A 27,920-nucleotide genomic window follows, 5' to 3' on the forward strand; every position below is an offset into this window, starting at 1 on the left:
AACCCCATGCTCACTCCGAAAGACTTAAAACCCCAAATCCCTACCTAAATCTCCCAAATTGGAAAATTCTCTCGGTAGCGCCGAGGGCGACTGAGATTTCTCCCTCCAAATCCTTTTCCCTGTATCGATTTCCGCCATTAGATCTCTTCAAATCTCCTCTTTGTCTTCTCATCCATTTGGTTGAGATGAATCAAAGGTTCTTTTCTCTGCTGTTTTTCAGCCTAATTTTACTGGTACGTATGAAGCTCCTTGCGGGAAAATCCTGTTATTGTTGATTTTTTAATCCGCTGTATATTTGTTGTTTTTTGCTTTTCCTATTGCTTTGGTAATTCTTTTAGAAGTGTTTATCATCATTATTTCGATAATTCCTTAAATCAGTCGAACTAGGTCTACGAACAGCTCTAAGAAGCATTTTAGGGCATGTTCGTTTTTGTTTAAGTTTTCGGTAACTATGTTTTTTTTCTTCTTCTTTTTCTAAATCATCGATGAATTTTCTTTGTTTTGGTGTTTCCTGAGATTAGAATTCAGTGTTTAGGAACATTCAAATGTTAAAAAGAAAAACATTCAGTGTTCACGTGTTTATGTACAGATGGAAATAGATATGCAGTATATATAGGAATATCTTGTCCTTTCCTTTTATTATCTTTATGAGATTGATTGAAAATTCTCATTAGCATTGGAATGTGGGAATGTTAGTTAATTTGATTTGCAATCTATGTTTTTGTTGCCGAGAGAGCCCTGATTTCGTCTTTTCCATTTATTTATTTCTTCCCTTTTTAGTAGTTATTGTGATTTTGATCATCAAAATGATCCTTACTAGTACTGGCTAAGCGGATTGTTTATGGTTATCCCATTGAAAACTACTAAAAAATCTCTAAAAATTGAATGACATGCTAGATGATATGATGGTGACATTACCTATCACAGGGTATTATTGGACGTTTATCTACTCCTCTAATTGTTAATGTATATTGGTATTGGTGGTGTGGAACTCTCCTTGCTAATGTACATTGGTACTGATGGTCTGACACTCTCACTCATATCTTATATTTTCTGTGTGATTTGAGAGAAGCGGTAGAACTGGTAGAGCTAAATCGTATTTGACCAAATAGTGGTGGTAGTAATGTTTGGTGTTCAAAGGTGCCCATTGGTCATTTTAGCCCATAAAACTTCTAAAACAAATTAATCCGTAAATAGGAACAGATAAGGACAAAATATTATTCTTGTTTTTTTTTTCTTTTCTTTTTACAAAACTCCCAAAACCTTTCTAACCAACCCAAGAATTCAAATTGAAATCACCTTAATTTCACCATAAATCAAAACATCCAAGCCTGCAAATTTTTTCTTTTGTCAACATGATGCCATTAGTAATGCCGTCCTCTGACTTTCCAATTTTCGTCTGCTTGGTTTCTTCATAGATGATTGTTGCATTTAGTGGACTGAAGGGTAGAATATATTTTTCTTATGATGGGGTCTCCAAGTCCAAAACTGTGCGTAAGCTCTGATGGGATGTGAATAGTTATTGCTGTAAAGTAGTTTGTAGTCAATTGTTGTTGTTGACCATCTTTGGGCTTCTGCCATTGTTGAAATATGAGATCATTATTACTCATTACTTAGGAGGTACTTACCTATCCTCATTTGAAAAGTGAATACTATGGCATTGTTTAGTTCTTGAGGTGGTAGATTGCACTGATTGCTGGTTAATGATTTTCAGTTCCTAGCAGCTGGGTCATATGGATCATCCATTGGAAGTCGTAAAAGCGCCAGATCGTCAGTATTTTCCTTATTTAACCTCAAAGAGAAGAGTAGATTCTGGAGTGAAGCTGTGATTCGTGGGGGTACTATTGTTGTGAAATTCTGACATTTTGACATCTATTTTGTTTAATTATTATATTCTGGTCATTTTGTTATTATTTTCTAAGTTGAGACCAAGCCGCCAACTTGCATGCCTTTCTAATGAAGACAACATGCGTTTATCCTCTGTGTCAAAAAAGCAAAGATGTTGTATATTGTTGCAAATTAATATGGACTCTTCCAACTTCTTGATCTGTATGTATTTCTTGCAGGACACATTTTGATTTCTTCTTGTTACCTAATCCTTGTTAATTTTCAGAATTTGATGATTTGGAAAGTTCGGTATCGTCGAGCAAGATGGGTGTGCTTAATTACACCAAGGCAGGTAGTTGCATATGCATTACAGAAGTTCTTCCAATCTCTGAATATCTGCTGCTGTCTGAATGCGCAAATTCATTTATATCTATTGCTGTTTGAATGTTGAAAACGTATTAGGCTGTTCTTGCGATTGGCCTCAACAACCAGTTTGTCAACTTTCATCATGACTACTGTGTTTTAGTACATATACATATAGGCTGTAGCATAATTGGTTTTATAATTTTTAAAATGGACAATGTTGAAATAAAGATTTTATCAAAAGAAAAAGAAAGATAATTTCTATGTTTAATGACTCTTGTTGAGTTAAACTAAAGAGCCCTTTTCCATTAAGGCTGTGTTTAGTTGCGTTCCTTGGGTTAGAAAACCCTTGGAAATGACATGGTGAAAAGAAAAGAAAATGGAAAGAGAAAAGAGAAAAAAAAAGAGAAAGAAAAAATAATGTGTCAGCTAATCATTGTAATATGAGGTAGCATTTGTTATGTCGGTATTATTTTTCTGTTCTTAGCATAGTAACTTGAGTAATTTTGAGTGTGAGAACTCACTAATTTACATCCTGTTCAATCTGGGTATTAAATTTATGTGGGTCTTTTTTTTTTGTTCTTAGCATTGTAACTTGAGTAATTCTGAGCGTGAGAACTCACTAAGTCTCTAATTTTGCAACTAGTAATAGTTTCAAAACTTGTTGGACATGAGATCTTTTTGAAATTATTTATTTTGACTTCCCTTCTTCATTATTTTAATCTCAGGCAACATTGCAAGTTATTTGAAGCTTTCAGAAGTTGATTCTATGTACCTTCCGGTCCCCGTTAATTTCATTTTCATAGGATTTGAAGGAAAAGGAAACCATGGTAAGCATTTATCTCGTTCAGCATGTACTTATCTCTATCGGTGCTTGGATTTGTAATTAAATAATCCTATAGGTTTCTTGAAACTCTTTGTGTTTGGGGCATTTCCCTAGACTTCAAGCTTGGTTTCGAAGAACTGGAGCGGTGGTTTACCAAAATTGATCATGTTTTTGAACATACACGTGTTCCACATATTGGAGAGGTTCTCACTCCATTTTACAAGATCAGTGTAGATAAAGCGCAACGCCATCATCTTCCTCTTATCAGCCACATAAATTACAAGTTATTACTCTGGACCCTTGTGTTTCCGTCATCTGTCTTATAATTTAATTGGCATGCTCTGGCTATAAAATGTTGAAAGTTTCATTTTCTGATGCGTCTATGTGAAGTTTTCTCGCACTTGTCCTTAAATGCTATTATTGATGTATGTGTGTGCAGTTTTTCTGTTCATGCTATAGAGATGGGGGAAAAGGTCACCTCTGTTTTTGAGCATGCGTTAAAAGTCCTATCTCGCAAAGATGATATATCCAGGTAATATATATGAATTTTGCATGATCATGATCACCGAAACATAATTTCTATATGTTATCAATGAAATGTTTAAATTTCAAGCTGCACGGATTTAGTTTCAGTATGTGTTAATGCCATCTAAGACAAACTATTGCATTCTTTTACTGAAAACATAGAACACATCTTTTTTATGTGTTAATGCCATCTAAGACAAACTGATGTATTCTTTTACTGAAAACATAGAACACGTCATTTTATGTGACTTGGTTTCGTGATATGTTAATGCCATCATTTTATCCAGCTATGGTGAAATTTCTATGCGTAGTTGTTTGACTTGTTCTCCTCCAGTGTCTTATTCATCTCGTTGCCTTAGATATGGTTTCGTGATATGTTAATGGCTGATGAACTCATACATTCATCTTGACTTCCTTTCTATGGGTAAAGAATGAGTCCCGCGTCCTACATTAACCACCAGCCCTTGAATCTGTGGTATCTCCACCCCTTATGGATGGATCAATTGATCTTTTATCCCCATTTCCCCACCCGACCTTCAGAATCAAGTTGGAGAGGAAGATACAGAAAGTGACTCCATTCATCTTCTCTTAAACGAAGGTATTCGTGCCAACTACTAATTAAAGAATTGATTTAGTGGAGTGGCCTTTAAGAGGTAAGGGCGTAACGTGCTAAGAGGGGCAAAGTCGACATGTTGCCGTATCGTGCGAGTACGCACTCACGTTTTTCAGCAGTCTATAGGGCTTGGTTGGCTTTCTGACTCGTAGCGTCGTCGATGACTCCTTTCCTAAGTCAGTGATTGTGATTAAGGAGTAGTTCCTTCATTTTTATTTTTTCCTATGTGACTTGGTTTCGTGATATGTTAATGCCATCATTTTATCCAGCTATGGTGAAATTCTATGCGTAGTTGTCTGACTTGTTCTCCTCCAGTGTCTTATTCATCTCGCTGCCTTAGATATGGTTTCATGATATATTAGTGCCATTATTTATCCATCCATGGTGAAATTTCTATGCGTAATTGTTTGACTTGTTCTCCTCCAGTGTCTTATTCATCTTTTTGCCTTATATATGGCAGATTCAGTAATTATAAATTACGGTTCAAATATTGTACCATGCATAAATTTCATGGTTATGTGTTATTAAAAATAAATAGTGCTGATTAACACCGTTGAACTCAATATTCATTATAGTTCTGAAATATTTTCTCATTGAGGTTCATGGAAGGGAACAATTTACCATATTGTGGGGAGAGTGACATTTAGACGGCTACGGTAGTTTTCCCTTTTTATTCTTTATTTTGAGGGAAGATTTGGCTTGTTTCTGGAGGGCGAGCCTTGGCGCAACGGTAAGGTTGCTCCATTGTGACCTGAGGGTCAGGGGTTCGAGTCACGGAAACAGCCTCTCTGCAAAGCAGGGGTAAGGCTGCGTACATCTAGCCCTTCCCAGACCCCGCAATGGCGGGAGCCTCGTGCACTGGGCCGCCCTTCTTATTTGGCTTGTTTCTAAATCAATAAGTATGCTCTTTTTTCTAACAGCAAAACTTCTACTGGTTTTGTTGCACTCTGCATCTTGTCATACCCCAATTGGAACTTGCAGATTGAATAAAAATTTTCAGCTGAAGAATTTCCTTTATGTCCGTATGCACAGGGATGATAATGCGACTCTTTGGCAAGTGGACATGGATTTGATGGATTATCTCTTCACTAGTCTTGTTGACTACCTGGAGCTAAATAGTGCCTACAACATTTTCATCTTGAATCCCAGGAATGAGATGAAAAGAGCTTATGGTTACCGGTGGGTACTCTAGTAAGGTTTTATCCCTTAAATGTTTCCTGATTTGAGACTAGTGATTCTTTTTATCTTCTAACCTTTTACCGTTTGATATTATGCAAACTTAACAAGTGTTGGGAAACAAAAAATTACCTAGTTCCCTTTGCAGAATCTCGTGCACTGGGCTGCCCTATTTTTCCCCTTTGCGGAGTCTGAGAATACAACACACACACACACACACACACACACACCATGTTACACGGATTCTTCTGAATGGGCTAAGTATTCGTGCAGGACACCTTTCGGATTCCAATACTTTAGGATTCTCCGCTACACTTCTAAATCCCTTTTTATCCCTTTTTTTTCTGAATACTACTACCATAACTTAATAATTACCGCATGTTTTGAGTTTTATCCATCATAATGGTAAGTTTTTTATATGAAAATAAAACATTATATTTACTTAACCTATTAAAATTCTCAACATATTACTTGTCATAACCTTATTATAATCTAAAATTTTAAAATTTATTAAAATATTTTGGCAAATCCACGGATCTTTCCTTTTGAATTTTGCACACTCGATACTCATGTTAGATTCCGACCCTTGTGCCTGTACTGATGCAACAGAGCGCGCGCGCGCGCACAGACATATATAATAAAATACCTCGAAAAATTTCACAAAAGGCTAAGAGACAAACCTTTGAACTTGTGTCTGCCCTCCCGGTTCTTCTTTCTTGGTTTTTAAACCTACTGCCTGTGGGTACAGTAGGTACTGCTGAGTTAGTAAACTGTTGATGTCTGATCTGATGATGTTGATGGATGGTTTTAATGCCTGCCAGCTTAGTTTCCTTGTGTCAAGCTTTTGGATGTTATGCATGTGATTTTGTTTTCAGGTCTTACCTTGTAGATTGATCAATTTCTGTCACAATTCCTGGTATAAATCAAAGCAGAATTTTGCTCATTTTTCCCGCAGAACTGATGCTGTTTGGAAGCTGTCCCTTATTCTCATATTGTTTGGTAATATTTTCTATCAATTGACCTAATTACGATTTTCTCTTACAGGAGAGGCTTATCTGAATCGGAAATTAGTTTTCTTAAGGAGGTACTATTGTGCTTACTTTTTGGCATAGTTTTATTTACTCTGGTTTCCTTTTTAGTGTTTATTAGGTAAGTTCATGGTTTCATGCTTGGACTAGAGGTTAGCTGCTAAGATTCAGCCAGTTCTATGGAATTTTGTTGAAACTTTGTAGTTACTACTAATATTTACTCGTTGGCAATTTATCCCTAGGTTAATCCAGATATTTGCATATTTTAATAAAAGAAAAAATTCATTACTTACTATGAATCTATGATGTTCTTACATATAATTTGAGAGACCAAAAAAATTGAAACAACAAAAGAGATTTAAAAACAGATTTGATAAAACCTTACTAAGGGGCCTCTGCACTTGTGACTGTTAAGGGCAAGGGAAAGAAAGCCTCAACCAGAACCCCATTCTTTTTGCGTGCGGAATGTATCAAGTTCCTAAGCATGCCTTTATGATTCTATCACACACACACACACACACACACATATATATATATATATTTTATAAGTAAGCTGGGATTGAACCTGTGACCTCAAGGTTGAGATACAAAGCCTCCATTAATTGAGCTACAGGCCAACCCCTATTTCATGTTACCACTAGAGAAAATTAATATGTACATGCCTATCCATTTTTAAAATGTAACTTGAGAGGAAATCCCAAATGGGTTGTTATGAAGGGTCCAATTGTCAATCCACACTTCAATATGTGTTCTACGTAGTTTGATCACATCTAGGTGATTACTCCCTTTGATTGTTAACACTGCAATTGATAGAATTCATGTAAGTTTGAATAGAAATAGGTGGGAGAGGAGGTTTCATTCCTTAAGCTTTTGTAGATCTAAGGATTTTCATTAGATTCATGTTTGTTTTGTGTGTCAAAATATTTTGACCAAATATTCGTAAACATTATTGAACTCAACCGAAACATCTGCACCATTATCCAGATGTTTGTTGTAAGGCATGCTTTGGCCCTCTTTAGGTTGTAACCGAGTTGTTTCTGCCAAATGATTAATCCACAATTCAATCAGATTTTCACTTCAATCAGTTCATAGAAAATCAAACTGTCATTGGAGATGCTTCCTTGTACAAATGGAAGTGTAAGGGAATACACAACTCCCATCTAAACTCTGATCGTAGAAGGATCTTACCCGAACCCCTACTAGATTTCGAGGTCCAAAACACGCCGTCTTTGTAAGATGGAGTCAATGCAAAGGTTGACCTCTAGCTAAAGGTTTTAAATTTCGGTTTTGGTTTCCATCGCCATGGAAATGGAAATTACGGAAACATATGCAAATGATAGAATTTAAAGATGAAACTTCAGAAATGCTAGAATATGCACAAATACATACCTAGGAACCATCACATAAGCAAGATAACCATCCATAGTGGTTTAAAAACATCATGCATTTTCTACTAACATGCATTGTCATGCATGTCTGATAATTTAATACATGCCAAATTTGACATGTAATTCATATAAATATTTATATACATAATACATGCACCACATTTCGCATGCAATTCATAGAAATATAATTACGTAACACATTGATATAGTATCCCATTCCCACCATTACATTTACGGTTTTGGTTTATGCATTTGGTCGTTTTGGTGGAGATGGAAACGAAAACATTTCTGTTGTTTCGTTCCGACTTCAATGGAAATTTAAAACCATGCTCTAGGTTACTTAGAAGTTACATGCAAGGTTCTGAAAATTAGAATTGAATCGTAAATCGTAACAGGCTTCGAATCGCATCGAATCATAAATAGTAATTTTTTTTTTTCAGATTTATATATAAAAGTGAGGAAAATATTAAAAATATTTTTTTGAATGGTAAAATATAAAAAAATATTAAAAATAAAAAATAAGAATAAAATGAGTAATCATTTATTTTTCATTCAAAACTCTTAAAATAAATATAAAATTCCATGATTAGTAATCCAAACTTGCAGCTAGTATTGGTAGAAGTAGGAAGGATGAGAAGGAGAAGAAGGAAAGAAGAGGAGAAAAAGGAGAAGAATAGAGTTAGGGTTTCTTTACTTGTTTTAAGGTTCTAAGTTGGGGAGCGGGGTTCATATACGATTTATTTCTAAACGTAAAGGCCCACCAAGATTTATCGTTAATAAAAAGGAATCATAAAAATCACACAATTCAAAGTCGAATAATACTTGAATCGTACGATTTTTATGAAAAAACGATTCTTCCTTCCGATTTGAATTCTTCAATTGTCGATTCGATTTGAATCATAGATTCTACGATTTAAATCGTGAATCGTACTATTTTAACAATATGGGTTACATGCATGGTTACAAATATCTCCTATATATATATATTTTGTGATATTTTTGAATTTTCGATAAAATGAAAAATCCTAAAATTTTGCCAAGATTCTGAAAAATCATCGAGATATCGTCATATTTTATTTTTATACCAAAAATACCACAAAATATCCTAATAAATTCACACTATTATTTGTTGTTCAAATTTTGTTCTTAAAATTTTTATTGTTATATATTTTAAATAATTTATTATCCTCATTTTTCCTTTTATAAACCCAAAAAATAACAAAAAACTAAAATATCCTGAGATACACCCCTCTCAAAAAATCCACGAAAAAATATTTGTGAGTTGTTACATGAACTTTGTAATGTTTTACTAATTATCTTGGCTGAGTCGGTCAAGTCCATGAAAGATGCTTTAAATTGTTAAATAAGTAGAGAAGAACAAGAAGACCATAAAAAAAAGTAAAGAAGTAGCCGTTTTTTAATCTAAAAATATGGAACATGGTTTCTTAGTATAGTATCTATAGAGGCTGAATCATTTCCGTCTCTGTCGAAATTAACAATGGGAAAGGGTTTTTTTTTTTCTTTTTGATGGGTAAGCTGGGGTTAGGTAGACCCCTGCCAGATATATTGAAACAGAGAAAGATACAACATTACAGGAAATAGACCAGGCCCCAGCAAATGGTGGGCAACAAAAAAAAAAACAACAACAACTAGAAGCTCATGGACAGTAGAGCAAAAATAAGAGGAATCAGAAAATCCTGCAACAAGAGAACCAAAACAAAGTGGGACCAATAGCATCCAATAGAATCTGAGCTGATAAAATCCAGATCATGGGGCAGATGCTGAGGAAGTCATCATGGACTCAGGTCTTAGAAGGAATGAGACCTTTGAAAGGGGACCTGATCCCTAGTTCAGACAAAAATCTCTGTAATTGCAGAACCAGTTGAAGACCCGATCAAATCGCAGATCTCCATTTCTGAACCTGTACAGAACCCTGTTATCACTCATAACCCATACTCTGTCTTGCTAAATGAAGATGAAATGGAAGAACAAGATGGAAATGTTGAGCAAAATGTTGAAGACCAAAGCATTGCCTCAGAGGACTTTGCCAAGGAAGAATCTGATGTGGAATTGGAAGAACAAAGTAGACAACATCAAGACTCTAAACATTTTGCAAAGCTGAAGAAAAACTGGTCCCTGGGATTTGAACCAGCCCAAAAAAGGGTTTTTTCTTTATACAACTAAATGATGAAAAGTTTGGAAATTTAATAGACCTGCCTCCAAATTGGGTCGGGTCGGGTTCGCGTTGAGTCAGGTTGGGTTTGTGTCTATCTAGGGCCAAATAGAAAAATACAAGAAAAAATAGCATAACCCTAGAAAATTATGAGAAAATTAGAGGACGGAGGTCGGGTCGGGTTGCCAATGCCTCAACCCTAAGCCAACCTGGAATTAAATCGGGTTGGCTTTTCCCAACCATAACCCAACCCAACCTGAGAAAATGCCAACCCAACCCGAGCCAAAATCAGCTTGAACCCGTCGGGTTTGGGTTGAGCCCGACCCAAGTTGCACCCCTACTTTGAGGGCTGTCCCTGTAAATAGTACAATAAAATGTCACTTGAAGGGTACATCTGCCTCTTTTAGGCTCTATAACCTTATCTCATTGAGGTTATGAATACTTAGGAGAGCCCCTTGCAACAACAATGTCACTATGTGATGAGGAAGAGGAGGATGATGACAAGAGGGGACAGAATTAAAAAACTCGTTGAGCTTGTATGTAGTTGAGATTCTGTAGGATAAAATCCCTGTCCACATCAGAGTTCTGAGTTCAGTTAGCACTTAGCAGATGTTAAAACTTTGGCCTAATCACCTGGCCTTCATACCGCTCAATGATCGGGGAAATCTAGGTGTTAGTTCACCTTGCCTTGTAGTCAACAACTTCTGGATATTAAGGATCAGACTGCAAGGGAGAATCCCCACACCTTTTATCGAACCTAAAAAGTAACTCCCCTAAATTATTCTCTACAAATCTCGGACACTTTTTGAAAGTCTGGAAACAAGTGTACATCTACCTCAGATAGACTAGACAATTAGTTCTCACATTTTAACTGAAGATAATTGTCCCTCTTTTTCCCCTTTTTGGTTCTTCCTTGGAGATTTTATCTTTTTTGTTTTTTTGAGTCGTTCCTTTTCCTTTGATTGCACAGTTGTTTTCTTTTGAATATCTGGTTTCTTGTTTTTATCTTCCCCGTCAAAGAAAGTGCTCTGATGAAAAGAGAAAAGAGTAAAAAAACCTCAGACTATATAGGTTGTCTATAGTAACTGCTATGAGGATTAGTAGTTTAGTACTAGATCTAGTTGCTTGGCAGCTGTAGGATTAAGTGCATTTTCAATATTTTTTAACTTAAAACGAACTTTTTCTGTAGATACTTAATTGTAAATATGTGTGATAGTTAATTATAAATATGTCTTTCTAGTGCTTTGCTTCTGTTCTTTAGACTTGCTGGCTTGTTGCTCTGATTCTTTTCCGTGAGGGTTTTTTGTTTTCCTTTTCTCGAAAGTGGGACTCATAGTGAGTTTCTTGTACAGAATAAGAACTTGCAAGCCAAACTTCTCAATTCGGACAACGTGACAGAAACTCCTCTTGGTAAATAATATTTTGCATTTATGTCATCTCATGTATCTTTGTTTATGTGGTTTATTAGTGAGGCATTTTACCCTTGAAAACTGAAAGACTAATTTTTTGTAATTATTTTTCCCAGAAATTTATAAGAGCAAGAGACCTCTATATGAAAAGCATCCTATGACAAAGTTTGCCTGGACAACAGCTGAAGACATCGATACTGTTAGTATTTGTTGTTACTTTTTGAATCTTTGAGAGTTGGATTAACGTATTTTCATGAGGTTATATGTCGGCTCTTGATATTTTACATGCTGAAATGATCATCATGTGACATGGATCTATTTCAAAACTTTCATTTATGGCGGAATTTGTTGGCGTCTTATTGGCTGTTAGAACTTGTTTATAAAATGTAACCTGGATGATCAAAATGAAATGGTGCGTCATTTATGATAAGAAGCGATACATGGGCTTATAGCTACACGTCATCTTGTTTTTGTTGTATACTGAACAGGATGAGTGGTCAAATATATGTTTAGATGCCTTGAACAGTGTTGAGAAGTTATATCAAGGAAAGGATACTGCTGAGATAATTTATAGCAAAGCTGAGCAGGTAACCAGTAAATCTCGCAACTTATTTTGCGATAATCTTTTGAGATGTGTAATGACTAATTTTGAGATCAATCTTTTTGAGAGGTGTAATTTGATTGATTATGTTTCTCTAACTCTTGCACGCTATTTTATAGATGTTGCATGGAAAGAACAGCGATTTGAAGCTCCTTTTAGAAAAGGAGTTAAAATCCGGGGAATTAGCTGGTCTACACCCAGAATGTCTCACGGACACATGGATAGGGAGAGATAGGTCCATAACTCGCTCCCTCTCTCTCACGCTCTTTCTCTCTACATGCATACGCATCTTTGTGTGTGTTACTTAAAATATACCTTTTGGAGAGGACTATTTATGGTATGTATATATCGTGTACCAGGTGGGCATTTATTGATTTGAGTGCAGGCCCTTTTTCTTGGGGTCCAGCTGTTGGCGGTGAAGGTGTGCGCACGGAACTTAGCTTACCAAATGTGGGGAAAACCATTGGTGCAGTTGCAGGTATTGCTGTTAGGTGCTCTTCATGGTTATGCATTTTAATATGAGTTGCATGGTTCTTTGAAGGCCATACACCCCTCGCAGTTTGGCATTATCCACTGCTGTGGTTTAAGATGAATTGCTGTTAGTTTTAAGAATTACCTTGAGCAAGGATTGAACTCTTCAGTGATTTTCTAAAACCAGTGTTTCAATTGAACCAATGAGAAGTTTTTGTTTGTTTGCAATGGTTCCATAGAATTCATTGTTTGTGCTTTTCTTTTAAAGTGTATGAAGGAGCAACAATCAACAGTTATATTGTAATAATATGTTTTCTTCAAGATATAGCATTTCAGGACATGCGTCTTTCAATCATAATTAAGCCTATAGTTAAAAAAAAGTAATAAGATATTATATTTTTTGTTATATTTCTGGTTATGAACTTTTTCATAGTGACAATTACTCTGAATGTCAGTGCAAGCTTTTCAGAGGTTTCTCTATATGGATTCATGCCCTGTATCTGCCTTTACATAATTGGTCTTTCCATGCTTTTCAGAGGTTTCTCTTTATGGAGTTTTGTATCAGTTCCTTTGAATTTTAGTTTCTGTACTCTACTCCCTATGACTGCCTTGGTCATGGGTGTTATTTCTCTTTAATAAATTTTCACCATTTCAAAAAAAAGAAAAAAGAGAGTTCCAAACTGAAGAAGAAATAGTGGTTTACGATTTAAAAGTCTCTTAGTATCATAGTTATTATTTATCCCATGATTCTGTAATAATGCTTCCTTCAAATGCTTGTGCCCAGAAAAGAGTTTTTGCTTTCCATGTTGAGATGTATGGTGTTTGTTCAGCTGTCTGTTTCATGCTTTGAACAGTTTTGAACCAGTATTGATTTGTAGTTTCATTTTGGCCTCCAGAAATGACAGAAGAGGAAGCTGAAGATCGTTTGCAAGACGCAATTCAGGAAAAGTTTGCAGTTTTTGGTGATGTATGTATTGAACTAAAAAACACTAAAAGAAAACTTCTCTTTTTATTTGTTTTCTTTTCACCAGTCTTAACAAGGTTGGTCTTGGAGAATAGTTCCGATTATTTGTCATTTTGTATCATGAGTTTTCTGTTCTTCAATTCGGAGTGACAAGATCTTCTAAAGATTACTTCTCTTTTCAATGCTTGAGAGCTTTTATCGAATTCCTTCCACGAATGTGGAAGAGTATCAATGATGGCAGCCAAATGGAATCAGTCATCCATTTGTATACCTTCGGCTAATATTCCATTAAGGAAGAGTTGGAGTTCATGAACTTGTCCTAAAACGGATTTTTCAGCCCCATATCTTGTATCTAAGATTGTTTCCAACAACATTTTTTTTTCCGCTCATGCGTCTTCGGTCACTTACAATGATGAATTGGTCTCAGCATTTATGACGGTCTGTAATTTCATGAACTAGTACCCTGTAGGATGACTTTGGTATTGTCAAACTCGGGGAATCTTATATTTGATAATTCAACAATCGATGTTGCTTGATTTTTCTCAAGTTCAAAGATCCAGTATTATAGCATATTTAAATTCAGATAATGACCGAAGTTATTATACTAATTTATAACAAATTACGCATGTAGATTATTTAAAATTCTTTTAACTTGATAACCTTTTTAAACAGTTCATATTACATGTAATGTTTTTGTTTGGTAATATCAATCTAAATAAGCAACTAGGTATTGAGATGATATTATACGATTCTTCCTTGTCCTTTCATTAATGTGAATATCTATTACGTCTTATTTGACTAAAATATGCTTTAAATGTTGCAGCAGGACCATCACGCCATTGATATCCTTTTAGCTGAGATTGATATATATGAGCTTTTTGCATTCAAACATTGCAAGGGAAGAAAGGTTAAACTTGCTTTATGTGAAGGTAATTTATGTTCTTTTTTTGTAAATGAAAATGAAATTTATTAAGAGAAACCAAAACAACTACAATATGTGTGGAGCTTGTTCAGTAATCTGAACATCCCTTCAAGCACTGTATTTAGCTAGCGAATCGATTGGCTTCCCTAAGCACATGAATAAAACGAAAGGCATTATCTTTACAAACATTCTCCCGCTTCATCTGTGTTGAAGTGTAGTTAGGGGTATTTTAGTCATTACTGTGTATGTGGGGGGTATGATTGTCATTGTACTTGGTTGCCCTAGTTGGGTCTTAATATACATCTCCCTAGTGGAGTGTCACCATCTTCTCCATCTCCTTCTCTTCCTCTAACCCTAACTCTATTCTAACATGGTATTAGAGCAAAGATCCTAGGGAAGAAGAAGAAGAGTCCACTCCATCTCCGGCGAGCTCCAACTCCGGCAATCCCTCCCCCCTCTCCGGTATCTCTTCTCTGTGTGTGTGTGTGTGTGTCTCTCTCTCTCTCTCTCTCTCTCTCTCTGTTCTTCTCTCTCTTCAGCTCCATCCGGCCACCTCTCTCTCTCTCTCTCTCTCTCTCCGGCGACCCCCTCCGACCACCCCCAACAGCACTCCCAATCAGCTCTTTTCCTTTGTTTTTCTCTTCTTTTTGCTACAAACCCTTCTTCCTAGCCTTAACTCCATAATTCCAACACCCTAACCCTTATTTTGGTTCCCTAAACCCTAAATCCCCCTTGTAAATACCATTTGTAGATCCGTTCAAACCTTCCAAAAAAAAAGAGAGAAAACCCACCAAAACAACGAAACAACCCTCTTTTTTGCCTATTCTTTCCCTTGTTCTTCTCCTCAATCCCTACGTCTCTCTCCTTTTTGTTCTAACTCCCCAAATCTTTTCTCCTCTCTAACTCCACACTCTTTTGAGTTTCTTCTAGTTCTTTTCCCCATCTCTTTATGTCTTGAGTGCCCCCCCCCCCTCCCGCTCCATCCATCTATGTCTTGTTTTCTTCTACGTCATTTTTGTTGTTCTTTAAGGCGCACACTAAGTGTTTGGTGAAATGCTTGAGAGAGGTGTTGCTCCTTGCTCGTCTTCTTTTGGTTGCAAGTTTAGAGCCCGCCGGCTTCAACTTGAGGGGGAATGTTATCATGTAGTTGTTCTTGTGCTGTCGTTTCTTTTTTTGAGGGAGTGTTGTCCTCCTTGTTCCATGGATGGAGTGGTCTCTTGTCTTGTTGTCCTCAATGTCATTTGTTTGTGTCTTCTATGTTCTCTTGTTGGCTTGTTGAAGTGTCACTTGTCTTGTTGTCTGGTTGATTTTTTCCCTTGTTGTTGTCTTGTTGATTTTTTCTCTTGCTGTTGTCTTGTGTTATCTTGTATTCTCCAGGCTTATGAAGTCTCGCCCGAGGGGGAGTGTTGTTTCTTGTTGTCTCCTCTTTACAGTGTTCGTTCTCTCGTCTCTTTGTGTTCTCGACTTTATGCCTTATCCTCTCTTTTCGGCTTTATAACTTATCCTCTCTTTTCCGGGCGATGGTTTCAATTCCCCATCGTTGGTCGGCTCTCCTACAGGCGACAGTTTTTTTCCCGTCGACCTCTCTTTTCCGGGCGATGGTGTTCCCATCATTGGTTGGCTCTCTTACAGGCAAGGGCTTAGTTTACCCGTCAAACTACATTTTTTCCAGACGATGGTTTCCCCATCGTTGGTTGGCTCTCTTACAAGCGACGACTTTGTTTTCCCGTCGACGTCCCTTTTTCTTCTTTATCTCTTCCTCTTTTCAGGCGACGGTTTCCCCGTCAACCTTGTCTCCGATGGTTTTCCCATCGGTGGTTATCTTCTTTTCGCGTTGTGCTGCTTCGCCGATGTTCGCTGTCTGCACCTTTGGTGTGCCTTTTTTTTACTTGATGGACCATTGTTCCCGTGATATGCATATCTGTTCGTCGTGCTCTCATTCAGGGGAGGCCATATTTTATCGCTCTCGCTGTTGTGCTACTTCAGGGGAGCTGTTCCTTTTGATGGCCATTGTTGTCCTTTATTTTTTATTATGCTTTCATTATGTATTCACCACACCAGCTTGAGGAGTATTATACCAAGCTGGATGTGTGTATGGGCTTATTATACTTTTTGATGTATGGTCCTTTGTTGTACTTTTAGTTGTTGTTGTAGTCTCCCATGTAGCAAGCTGGAGCTTCATAGTGTATACACTCAAACTTGAGGGGGAGTGTTGAAGTGTAATTAGGGGTATTTTAGTCATTACTGTGTATATGAGGGGTATGATTGTCATTGTACTTGGTTGCCCTAGTTGGGCCTTATATATACATCATTTTACATGGGAGCTCCCTAGTGGAGTCTCACCATCTTCTCCACTCCTCTTTTCCTTCACTTCCTCTAACCCTAACTCTATTTAACAATTTGGAATGTTAATGGAGTGCCATTATCCATTACTTGTCTTCACTGTCCATCCTATCCCTTTCAACGACTCCGTTATGAAAAGACCCATTTAGCCTCTCACAAAGATCATGAGGCTGGTGAGAACTGCGCAAGTTTAAGCCTAGTTCCAATTTGCAGACCATCAGGCCTGAATATGAAATAATAACATTCCCGTCGGCATCTCTAAAGACTTCAGCCATCCCAGCAGGCCTTTGGTTTCCAGAAGAATAATCGTCGAAGTTGGGATTTATCGCATTAGGAGGTGGAGGAACCCATCTTAATATTTTTTTCTCCGCAGTAGAGCATGGATTTCCGTCCACTTCCTAAAGAAATCCCAACTTTGCACACTCCAAAACTCCTCCTTTGCAACCACCCACGCTCTGAAGTACTCTTTACTACCCAAAGAATCTTCCCCAGAGCAGTCAGACTATCTTCAAGATAATGATGGTTCATCTCAAACCAAATGGACCATATCATAACAAAATCAGTCATTGCCCACCTTTGTGTCTCCAAGGTGAGTGCATCTCCGCCCCATTAAAGTTCTCAAACAAGTGTGGCAACATCCCACTAATGCCAAATACCTTGATAATGCGACTCAAAATCTTTATTGTTTTGGAGCTTCACAAAAAGATATGATCTGCCAATTCCACTTGGGTCGTTAGTCTTGTTGAGTACCATCTCTTTGCGAAGCCTTGAACCCAAGTAGGCACAAATGCCTTCATATTAGCTCTCAATCCTTTCTGACTAATCTTCTCTTGACAAGTAGTTAAGAAAGATCTTGTTGAGAAAATACCTTGAGAATCCACTCCCCAAATTCGGTTGTCCAATTCCACTTGTGAGCTATAAATGGCTTTTAGTAAGATTGAGAATGCGAGGATTCTGAAAGCTCCCCGTTGCTGGCGACTGTAGGTTTGAACTGAGAATGTGAGGATTCTTAGAGAGCCTGCCATTGCTGGCGTTTGATTTGAGGTTGATTAGCTAGATTGGATTGATTTGACTTGATTGATTAACTTGGTGACTTGATCGACTGATTGATTAACTGGTCAAGGTCAGCTGGATTTGCCAAAAGGTTAGCCAAACATACAATCTCTCATCCATGAGGTTGCGATGGCGGCCCAACCAAATCCATGCATAAAATGAGACACCTAACAATTGAGTATACTTGGCAAATCTTTCATAATGGAACCACACCAGTCCACAAATCCTCCAAAAACCTGACCCTCTACCCCTGCAACCTAAACCTAATCATCTGAAGAAAATAATCCCTAACCTTACAAATGGGCCTCCAAGCCCCCATGTCTCGACCTCTAGGGCCCTAATGTCTTGCATGGCAGACCAACCCCCAATGAAAGGCACATGAGGTCAATGGAAGACTCTTCATCTCTCCCCCAACATCCAGAACCTTTATGAACTCTGCCACCCAGCTTTATGACATTCAACTTAGACATCAATCCCTTTGCCACAGTAACCCAAGCCTAACATTGCCTCAAATAATCAAAACATTATAGCAAATTGTAAACTTGAAATGATGAGTCTATACAAAAAAACCAATTTATCTTCTGCAAACTGAAGATGTGACATCAACTTCACTGAATCTCACACCTCGACAGTCGACATCTTATCCCAACTACAACTAAATAAGGGAATGATTTGAAACTGACACAACAAACTCCTCTGGCATATATCGTTTTACTGCCCCTCCCAGTACAAAGGTAATAAAAACCTATGCAACCTTTCCATGACCAGATCCTCCCTATTATTCGTCTAAGAGTACCTTAGCTTTTGTCAAAGACCCACCCTCAATCTCGAGGTGGCTGGCACATACACCAGTCAACTTCCATTCAAAATCATCCAATTTCATGCGAAATTTAATATAAATTAAGCATTGCCCATCTTTCTCCAATTTTCTCAAAGACTACCCGTTATAGGTTACCAACATACCGCTCACAGAACCCACTGCCGGGACTACCACTAACTCGCCATTTCTGCCCCAAATGGACTGGATCGTCCCATTCTTACTGTGGAGGATTGCTTCCTGTAGACTCCTCTGCCAAAGGCTTCTCCTTCGATTATCTTGATGCTTCCTGCAATATCATCTTTTCACATCTCTTATCTTGTACTTTTCAATCTCCTCCTTCCATCTATCTTCTTCATCGGAAGGACAACCCTTTGAATCCCCTAATAAATGAACAATTGAAAATTCCTCCATCTCACTTACCTGCATCGTTGACTCATTGATCACCATATCCCCTTGTCTCCACCCTTTTCTACTGGTTACTCCGTGTCAGCTCCTCCTGTACCACGACCGAGATGATCTCATCTTCGACCTGAAGGTCAATGCAACTAGGAAGTGTACCATCCTCCTCTGCTCTGTCTACCTCAATTCATAGCCTCTCAATCTCCAAGAACCTTATCGCAGCTGAGACTGTCAATCTTCCTCACCACATCAACGCACTCACCTAGTGCTTTGAATGTCTTCAAGCCCCATTCATGAAGGAGGGTGCTAGAGACAAAACCATCTCTTCCTCTTCCTTTTGATTGGTGCCTTTGTTTAGCTGCCAATCGCAAATGGGATTTGTCACAACTTTTGCTGCCTATGCTAGTCGCAAGCAAAATTTGGTAGTTATCAATATTCTTAACACAAACCTTTTTAAAAACTCCCATCCATCCACCCATCTCATAACCTCATCCCCACTTACCTTGTCTCTGGATCTATGCACAAGGCACCTCTGTAGAAACTTCCTTCTTTTGCTGAGCCTCCATCCACATTTACTCTGTACGCTTACTCGCCCTCCACTTTCCATGCTTCTCTCCTCATCAACTAATCCCATTGTTATTGTTTTCAAGTACAGAATCCCCATGGCACTTGTCATCTACCTTATGCCCTCACTTTATCCTTTCTCCTCTAATGTTCTCTACCCCCTGCCTCGCCACTTCATGCTTCCCAATGTCTCCCATCGCCTTCTTCCGAAGTCACGATTACCATTCTCGAGAATTTCTCGGCAAGAGAAAATCTCGGGATATGTTTTGGGAAATGTTATCAGCACTACTGTCTTTTGATGAGGGCACTCCTCACTTTATTAAAAGTACTGTATGGCCCGCCCCATAAGATGATCCAAACCGTCCATTAGATGGGCCACGGCCTAAATAGGTTGTGCCCCAAAAATTATTTCCATAGGTTGATCCTTACCCTCCGATCTATAGAGGGTTCGGATCAACACTCTAACATTCAGATCGGAGGGTTAGGATCAACCTATGGAAATGATGTTTGAGGCACAACCTATTTAGGCTCTGGCCCATCTAATGGACGGTTTGGATCATCTTATAGTGTGAGCCATACCATACTTTTAATAATGTGAGGAGTGTCCTCATCAAAATATAGTAGTGCTGATAACATTTCCCTATATATATATATATATATATATATATATATATATATATATATATATATATATATATATATATATATATATATATTTTATTTTGTCGGGTTTATTATCAGGAAAAAAGGGCAGCCCAGTGCACGAGGCTCCCGCTATTGCGGGCTCTGGGGAGGGCTAGATGTACGCAGCCTTGCCCCTGCTTGTCAGAGAGGTTGTTTCCTCGACTCGAACCCGTTACCACTAGGTCACAGTGGAGCAACCTTGCCGTTGCGCCATGGCTCGCCCTCTAGGTTTATCATCAGGAAAAATGATAAAAATAAAAATGTATAATTTAAGAAAAAAGATATAAAATATTGTAAAAATATCACAATATTATTACAGTAAATATTTAAAATGCAAAATATCGTTATATTTTTTAAAATCTCAAGATTTTTTCAGGATTTTATCATTTTATCAAAATGTTGCTATAAAATCGTGATATTTTGAAAATTTCGGAGATATTTGTGACATAGTTTTCTTCCTTGCCTCCTTTCTCTTTCAAAATTCACCAGTGAAAGAATCTCTTGAATCTGAAGTTCCCATAACCACACTTTTACTTGCTCAGTCTTTCGCTCCTCCCAAGTAATCTAAGGTTCATTCCCTCTCAAGCTCTTTTTCTGCAGAACTTTGGTCCATCCTATTGTGCCCTGCTTTTTTATGGGCCCTTCTTTTTGGAAAGCGTCCTCCCTAGCCCCCACTAGTTCCCTTTCCAACCCCCACCCGAATCTTCCAGTAACATCTTCTGAAATTGAAGAAACCAGTCACTTCATTTCTAGTCACAAGTCCTTTGAGCCTCTTCATTTTCTCTCCTCAGTCAGCAGATTGTACATAATCTTATCCTCCTGAACTTCACAAACCCACAATCACTGCCCCTCCCCTGACCTTCCAATGATTCTTTCTCACGAACGCAGCATAAGGCCCCCTAACGCTTCCCACGTGTCATTTTATGAAGCTCTGTTCTCTTTCTCAGCGTGTGCAAAGCCTGATTTCTTTGTGAAACTATTACTACTAAAGTGGATGTTAAATCATTAGCGAAGAAACTATGCATTACTATTAATCTCCCGATGTGTTGTGTAATGCATGCTTCTTACTCATTCATAGATGTAGGTTTGCATGTGTGAATAATAGTGCAGGACACTAGTACAGGCTTCGTTCAAGAATTTTAATAGCTCAATGAAATGTTTATGTGTGAAAATTGTTTATCTTGCACCTCCACGTCAACATTGCGGCTAACATTGTATTCTTCCAATATTTAATGGTTTCAGAGCTTGACGAGAGGATGCAGGATTTGAAAAGTGAGTTGCAGGCTTTTGATGGTGAGGAATATGATGACAACCATAAGAGAAAGGCCATGGATGCTTTAAAACGAATGGAGAGCTGGAATTTGTTCAGTGATACAAATGAGGTGTGCCAAATTGATTCACATTTTTTCAATTAATTTTCTTATATAGCTCCTGCTATTTCTGTTAAGAACAACTTTAAAAAATACTCTTTCAATGTGATTTCCTGGTGTCTGCAGGATTTCCAAAACTACACAGTTGCACGTGATTCTTTTCTTGCTCATCTAGGTGCTACATTGTGGGGATCTATGAGACACATCATTTCACCTTCGCTTTCTGAAGGAGCATACCATTACTATGAGAAGATATCCTTTCAATTATTTTTCATTACACAGGAGGTATGCTAGGAGTTATTTATATGTATGTACATGCGTGCGCATGTGAAGGTGTGTTCACTGTAGTCTTGCTGTTGCAGAAAGTCAAGCATATTAAACACTTGCCTGTGGAACTCAAGGCTCTTATGGACGGCCTTTCGTCTTTGTTGGTACCTTCACAAAAAGTCATGTTTAGCCCACACATGTATGTATTCTCATTGCTCCATGTTTCGCACAGTGATTAATCTTGTTCTCAGGAACTTTCTTTTGGGTTTTTCCTTGGAAATTTTTTGGATATTAAAAATAAATTAAAAATGAATAAAAATATTGATAATGAAAATCTCATAGTAATATTGTGAAAAACAGCATATCAAGCGATCTGTTTGAATTTTTCGAAAAGATCTTGAGGTTTTCAAAATCTTAGCGGTATTCATCTGGACTGGACCTATAAAGTCATGTGAATCCCCTTTACTCCAGGTCCCATGGTAGTGGTACTTTTTATGGTGTTTCATAAATACAACAGGATTAGTTACTACAACCCAATCTTATGTCATTATCCTCTACTTAAACCTTCTATCATTTTTCAAATTAACCATAGGGGAAATGATGGGATGGTATGTTTGTTCGCCTGTAACTATTTTTTTTTTTAAATTGATGTTGGTAAGCCATGCAGGTTGACACTTTCAGAGGATCCTGCTCTAGCAATGGCTTTTTCAGTTGCACGACGTGCAGCAGCTGTCCCAATGTTGTTAGTCAATGGAACATATAGATCAACCGTCCGTACGTATCTCGACTCCTCCATTCTCCAACATCAGTTGCAGAGGTTGAGCGATCATGGTTCACTTAAAGGTACTCATACTAGCTGAATTTTTGCTCCATGATTCACAAAGGTACTCACAAGGTTTGAAATTTCGATTTCGGTTTGGGTTTCGACCTCAGCCGAAACCAAAATTTCGGTCAAAATCTTAAAATTTCTGTTTCGGTCCCAGCCGAAATCTGAAATTTCTGTATTTCGGCCTAAATTTAAAACCATGGGTACTCGTACTACATGAATTTTCTGATACTAGAGGTGGGGTTGGGGAGTGTGGAAATCTTAGAACAGTAGCTTGTATATTTTTGACTTTTTAGCATATATTATTACCATACCTTGCAGACTGTTGGCTTCATCATTCTATGCCAATGCAGGAGCCCATTCACATAGCAGGTCTACGCTGGAAGTTCCCGTCTTTTGGTTTATACACAGTGACCCACTATTGGTGGACAAACATTATATGGCCAAGGCTCTTTCTGATATGGTCATTGTGGTTCAGTCAGATTCATCATCTTGGGAGAGCCATCTACACTGCAATGGGCAGTCACTCTTATGGGACTTGAGGTTGAAATTATAGCCATCAAGACTTTTTTTAATATCAAGACTTTAATTTATGAAAGTAAACATTACATTTATACTTGCTTATTTCACAGGAGGCCTATAAAAGCTGCCTTAGCTGCCACTTCTGAACATCTAGCTGGTCTTCTTCCCCTTCACCTGGTTTACAGTCGAGCCCATGAGACTGCAATTGAGGTACTATAATTCTCTTTGGTCATCTGACCACTATTATCATTTATTAGATTAGCTTAAACTTTGTAACAACATCTGTTCTTTTTTTTATGTTATGGCCTATATTTGTTATTTATTTAACAGGACTGGGTATGGTCAGTAGGCTGCAATCCTCTATCCATAAGTTCTCCAGGTTGGCATATTTCTCAGTTCCAATTGGATACAATAGCTCGGAGTTACATTATCACAGCCCTTGAGGAATCAATACAACTTGTCAATGAAGCTATTCGTCTTCTAGCCATGGAGCGGACAAGTATCCTGGCCTTTAGCTTTGTACTCCAGTAGTATAACACAAGGGAAATGCAAAAATTACCTTGATTTGTTTTCCATTTTTCTTACCTCGTAGTTAATAAAAACTAGAAATCACTCTTCCTATGTTTCATGAACTAAGAAGTTCGCTGGGCTATTGATTTTTCTTACCAAATATTCATAACCAGAAATTACTCTTCCTAGTTTTTTAACATAGCAAGTTCCCTTTGGCTATTGGTTTTGGAAAATATAAATGTTATTTTTCAAAAGCATACCCCTTTAAAAAATATTTATTTGGTTTTAGCAAAGATGCTATATGAAATCCATGTTGCTTGGCAACAGATGCAATGTAGTTGCATGCAAACGTATAAAATGTAATGTATGGAAATTGTAAGTACCAAAGATAACAAAAAAAATGGAAAATATGTTGAGAGATAGGAAACCAAAGCGTTACTGCCTTGATGATACACTCGTTGCATGCAAACATATAAAATGTAATGTTTGGAAATAGTAAGTGCCAACGATAACAAAAAAAACGGAAAATATGTAGAGAGATAGGAAACCAGTGCTGTTACCGCCTTGTTATATCCTTGTCGATGCTGATAAGTATTAGTATCAGCATGGGTGAATAAACCAAGAATTCTTGCTTCTTTGTTACCTATTTTTTCCATCAATCATTCCGTATGTGCATGTACTAAGATAATAATGCAAAATGGAAGGTTACTAATCTGTAAGAAGATTATCTTTCATTGGTAGTTCCCTAATACATTGTCTTCCCAGTAAAGACTCCATAGCCAGATCAAGCAACACCTTATTATTAATTAGTTTTCCTTTTTCTTTCTTCATTATTATTTTCTTTTGGTAGATTATGACTTATCTATCAAATTCATACTTTCCAATTTGATTTCCCCATTTTTAAAGGCCATGATCAATTTGGTAGTTTGTTCCTAGTTTTTTTTTTTTTTTTCTTTATTATTATTTTCTTTTGATAGATTTTGACTTATCAAATTCATAATTTCCAATTTGACTTACCCACTTTTAAAGGCCATGATCAATTTGGTAGTTTGTTCTAAACAAAATTGTAGCAGTGCTTCTTGGGCTGTCAGGCCTGTCTGTGGGAACATATTTTTCACACTGAGACCCTTAACAAAAGGTAGCTGCGCGAAGCTTTAAACTCTTCAAATCTCATGAGCGAGAGTTGGTTAACCAATACAATTCAGTCGTTAGTCTGTGGAAACGAGTAAGTAAACTTCTTTGGAGCTGCTTAATTCCACTGTTTCTTGCCAACTAAATTGATTTCAATTGCAGATTTCTATTTTTTCTGGCGACTTGCGCTATGCGGAGGGCATGAATCTACTGTCTTTTCTCGAGGATTCATCAAAAAGGTTAAATTCAAACCTCTTCGCCTTCTCATTTTCTTTTTTTGGTAAAATGATAGTTATGGAAAATTCTTCAACTTTGGACAATATGGTGGGAACTGCTCTGAACTTCACAAGGAAACACCTTCATGAAAATTCTCGAAATTTTAAAATGCTCTTTGAAGTGTAAGAGCTTTACATTTTTCTTTTAATAATGAAGGGTTATTTTACTATTTTGCAATGTTCAAAACTTTGCATGAACTTGGTTTGTGTCCTGGTAAAATTGGTTGACTTCTGACAGCTCCACTTGGAAAAAAATGTTTATGTGAACTCTCTGTGAAAATACTCTGATTATATATATATATATATATATATATATATATATATATATATATATATTTCATGATAAGCCTCAATCTGGTCAATTTCTTCATGCAAGTCCTCAATTTTTCATTCTATTTTTTTCTTCTTTTCATTCTTTGGTGGAGGATGTTGCTCCCTTTTCATCATATTCATGTTCTATTTGAAAAGCCTGATAAATCAACTCTTTGTTTGTAGTCTTAAATTCCTATCTTCTCTTCCCTGGTTCTCCCTAAAACAAATCCTACACCATTCACATATACTCCCCTTTTTTTCTGTTATTTCCTTCTTATCATCTACAAATGGATGGAGAGGCTATAATCAGCAAATTTTCCCATCTCTTAATGAACAGTTGACTCAAAATGACCTAACACATTTAAAACATCCTCTATAGATACGACCTTACTTGAATCGGTAAAATACTCTGTAGTCAAAACACCCAATGCTAGTACATTGGCCTCACTTTGAGGCTTTTGGTAGAAAGATTTAAGGTCATTCTATCACAGTAGATCTTGTAAATTGTGAAGATATGAAAGGAAAATGCGGAGATAAGGGAAGCGAAGAAGAGAAGAGACGCAATGTTTCGTAGGGATTCCCCTTAAAAACTAATCTGGCTTGTATCTCTCTATGAATCATCAGGTTTGTGTTTGATGGTGTTCCCGTCGACACCCAATCACATGCTTACCTTGAGGTAACTCCACTAGTTCTCATTTGTTATTTGTGACCCAGCTTTCGTTTCTTCCACCATAGCCCCTTTCCACTGTGGATGAGCTAAGGCATCTGCAACCTTGGTTGGAATTTGAACCGAAACAATTGTTGACAAATATGCTCTATATGAAGGTGACAAACAATCGTACAAAGCAGAGTATTAGTAATGCTATGAGAAGTACATGAACACTTGCCCTTGCGTAAGGCAATAAGTTGGGAGAGGGTATGTTGTCGTGAGGCAATAAACTAGGAGTAGAAATATCACTTGAATCTGAGTGTTCAAATTGATGATGATTGATATTGGAGGGCCTATCTTCTTTCTTCCTTCTAGTGTAAACCTAAAAAACTTTTCTATGTCTGTTGGCATAGTTGGATTATCACGTCAGTGGGAATGGGATGGGGCTTACAATGATGATCACCTTTTGCTGATGGAAATGATTTTCCAAGAGATGAAAAACTCACTCATAAAATTTAACGTCCATTGATACAAATTGCCTTTTTGTCATTCAGAACTCGAGAAAGCATTCAATTAGGGGCTGTTTGGATACGCGGATTTTAGAATCTGGGATTTCTTCAAAATTGTAGCTAAGAGACAAGAGAAGAAGTGGGACCAGCCGTCGTTTTTGACTTCTTGCCCTTCATTCCGTCAGGAAGAGAGTAGCAGATCCTCCCATGTTTCCAGGTTTTAGAAATCTCAGGATGCAGGAGAGATTTTTAAAACTTGAATTTCTCACTTAAAATCCAGGAAACGCTGTCAGGACAGCATGCAGCAGCTTGATCATGAACCCTCTTTTACACTGTTTTCAAACAATAAATCTGGATTCTAAAATCCGCATATCCAAACAGCCCCTTGATGATATAGGATGACATAATAAAATTTCCATTCTGACATAATAGAAGGGATCTTGTGACTTCAAGGAGATGATTAATTTTCTTTTCAGCCACTCCATTGCTGGCGAGTATAAGAACATGCGGTTTGAGACTCAATTTCATTTTCTAATAGATACCCTTGCAGGTTGTAAGAAATATACTCATCATCATCATCATCATCAGATCAAGGATTTTTATGTACGTCCCAAATTGGTTCTGAACATGGTTTTAAAATTTAACCTAACTTTCGGATTTCGGTCAATACCGAAATTGAAATCGGTAATACCTGAAACCGTACATTATTTTGACCGAAATTTCGAAATTCCAGTCGAAATTTAAGGAATTTTGCCAAAAAATCTGACTTTATACATTATTTAATATTTCCCAAAAATTCAGCCGAAATTACCGATCGAAATTTTGAACAAGATAAAATATTGGTTTATTTGATTTCGTTGGATTTCGGCTGCAATTTCGGTTTTGGTGAGGACCGAAACGCATTCCGAAACCGAAATTTGAAACCATGGTTCTGAATCATCTTATGAGATATCTTAAAGATGTTGGATACTTCATTTTTTGTCTTCATAAGATATATCCAGGTAACACGAGAAAAGTCATCAATAAAGGGCGTCTCTCCATTTAGAGAGTTTATACAAAACAGTTTGTATCTACACTTTGTTTTTTCTACTTTTGTGGACTTGATATGGGTTTCTATTTTGCATATGGCCGTTGGCTTCTTCTATGTTCTGATGAGTCTGTTTCACGCAGATTTATGGACTCTGTAAATACTACTCTCACTGCACTGCATCCGATCCACTGTACACGAGAGAGAAAAGTTCACGTAGAGGTAGACATGACAACCATACCTGCATTTGTAGTTGTTTTCGGCATTCTCTGGTTTGTATTAAGGCCAAGGCGGCCCAAGCCCAAGATCAATTGAGTCGAACTGAAAGGAGCGGGACCTGAGTCTCTTTTTCGCAAGCACGGGGAGCTCAAGA

General features: G+C 37.4%; 1 protein-coding gene across 3 annotated transcripts; it reads left to right on the forward strand.

Moving 5' to 3' along the window:
* Positions 1 to 10: 10 nt before the first annotated feature.
* LOC143849979 (uncharacterized) lies at positions 11 to 27,920 on the forward strand. 3 transcript variants are annotated; one of them, XM_077359306.1, is made up of 25 exons: positions 11 to 233; positions 1,715 to 1,838; positions 2,114 to 2,179; positions 2,919 to 3,020; positions 3,131 to 3,299; positions 3,456 to 3,548; positions 5,187 to 5,333; positions 6,375 to 6,414; positions 11,272 to 11,329; positions 11,445 to 11,527; positions 11,817 to 11,915; positions 12,049 to 12,164; positions 12,289 to 12,407; positions 13,297 to 13,367; positions 14,188 to 14,293; positions 21,392 to 21,531; positions 21,646 to 21,804; positions 21,882 to 21,985; positions 22,454 to 22,629; positions 22,966 to 23,155; positions 23,245 to 23,344; positions 23,465 to 23,633; positions 24,787 to 24,869; positions 24,938 to 25,014; positions 27,691 to 27,920. In XM_077359306.1, exons 1-25 carry the CDS (start codon positions 186 to 188, stop codon positions 27,860 to 27,862), a joined length of 2,811 nt encoding a protein of 936 aa, XP_077215421.1. In that variant the 5' UTR covers positions 11 to 185; the 3' UTR covers positions 27,863 to 27,920. The 3 variants fall into 3 exon arrangements, with proteins under 3 accessions (XP_077215421.1, XP_077215423.1, XP_077215424.1); XM_077359308.1 differs by having other exon boundaries at positions 14,191 to 14,293; XM_077359309.1 differs by lacking the exon at positions 11 to 233 and having other exon boundaries at positions 1,772 to 1,838; positions 2,114 to 2,175.

This window comes from Tasmannia lanceolata, unplaced genomic scaffold, assembly GCF_043159265.1.
Source record: "Tasmannia lanceolata isolate RefF3 unplaced genomic scaffold, GAP_Taslan_0.1 ptg000018l, whole genome shotgun sequence".
Lineage (NCBI taxonomy): Eukaryota > Viridiplantae > Streptophyta > Magnoliopsida > Canellales > Winteraceae > Tasmannia > Tasmannia lanceolata.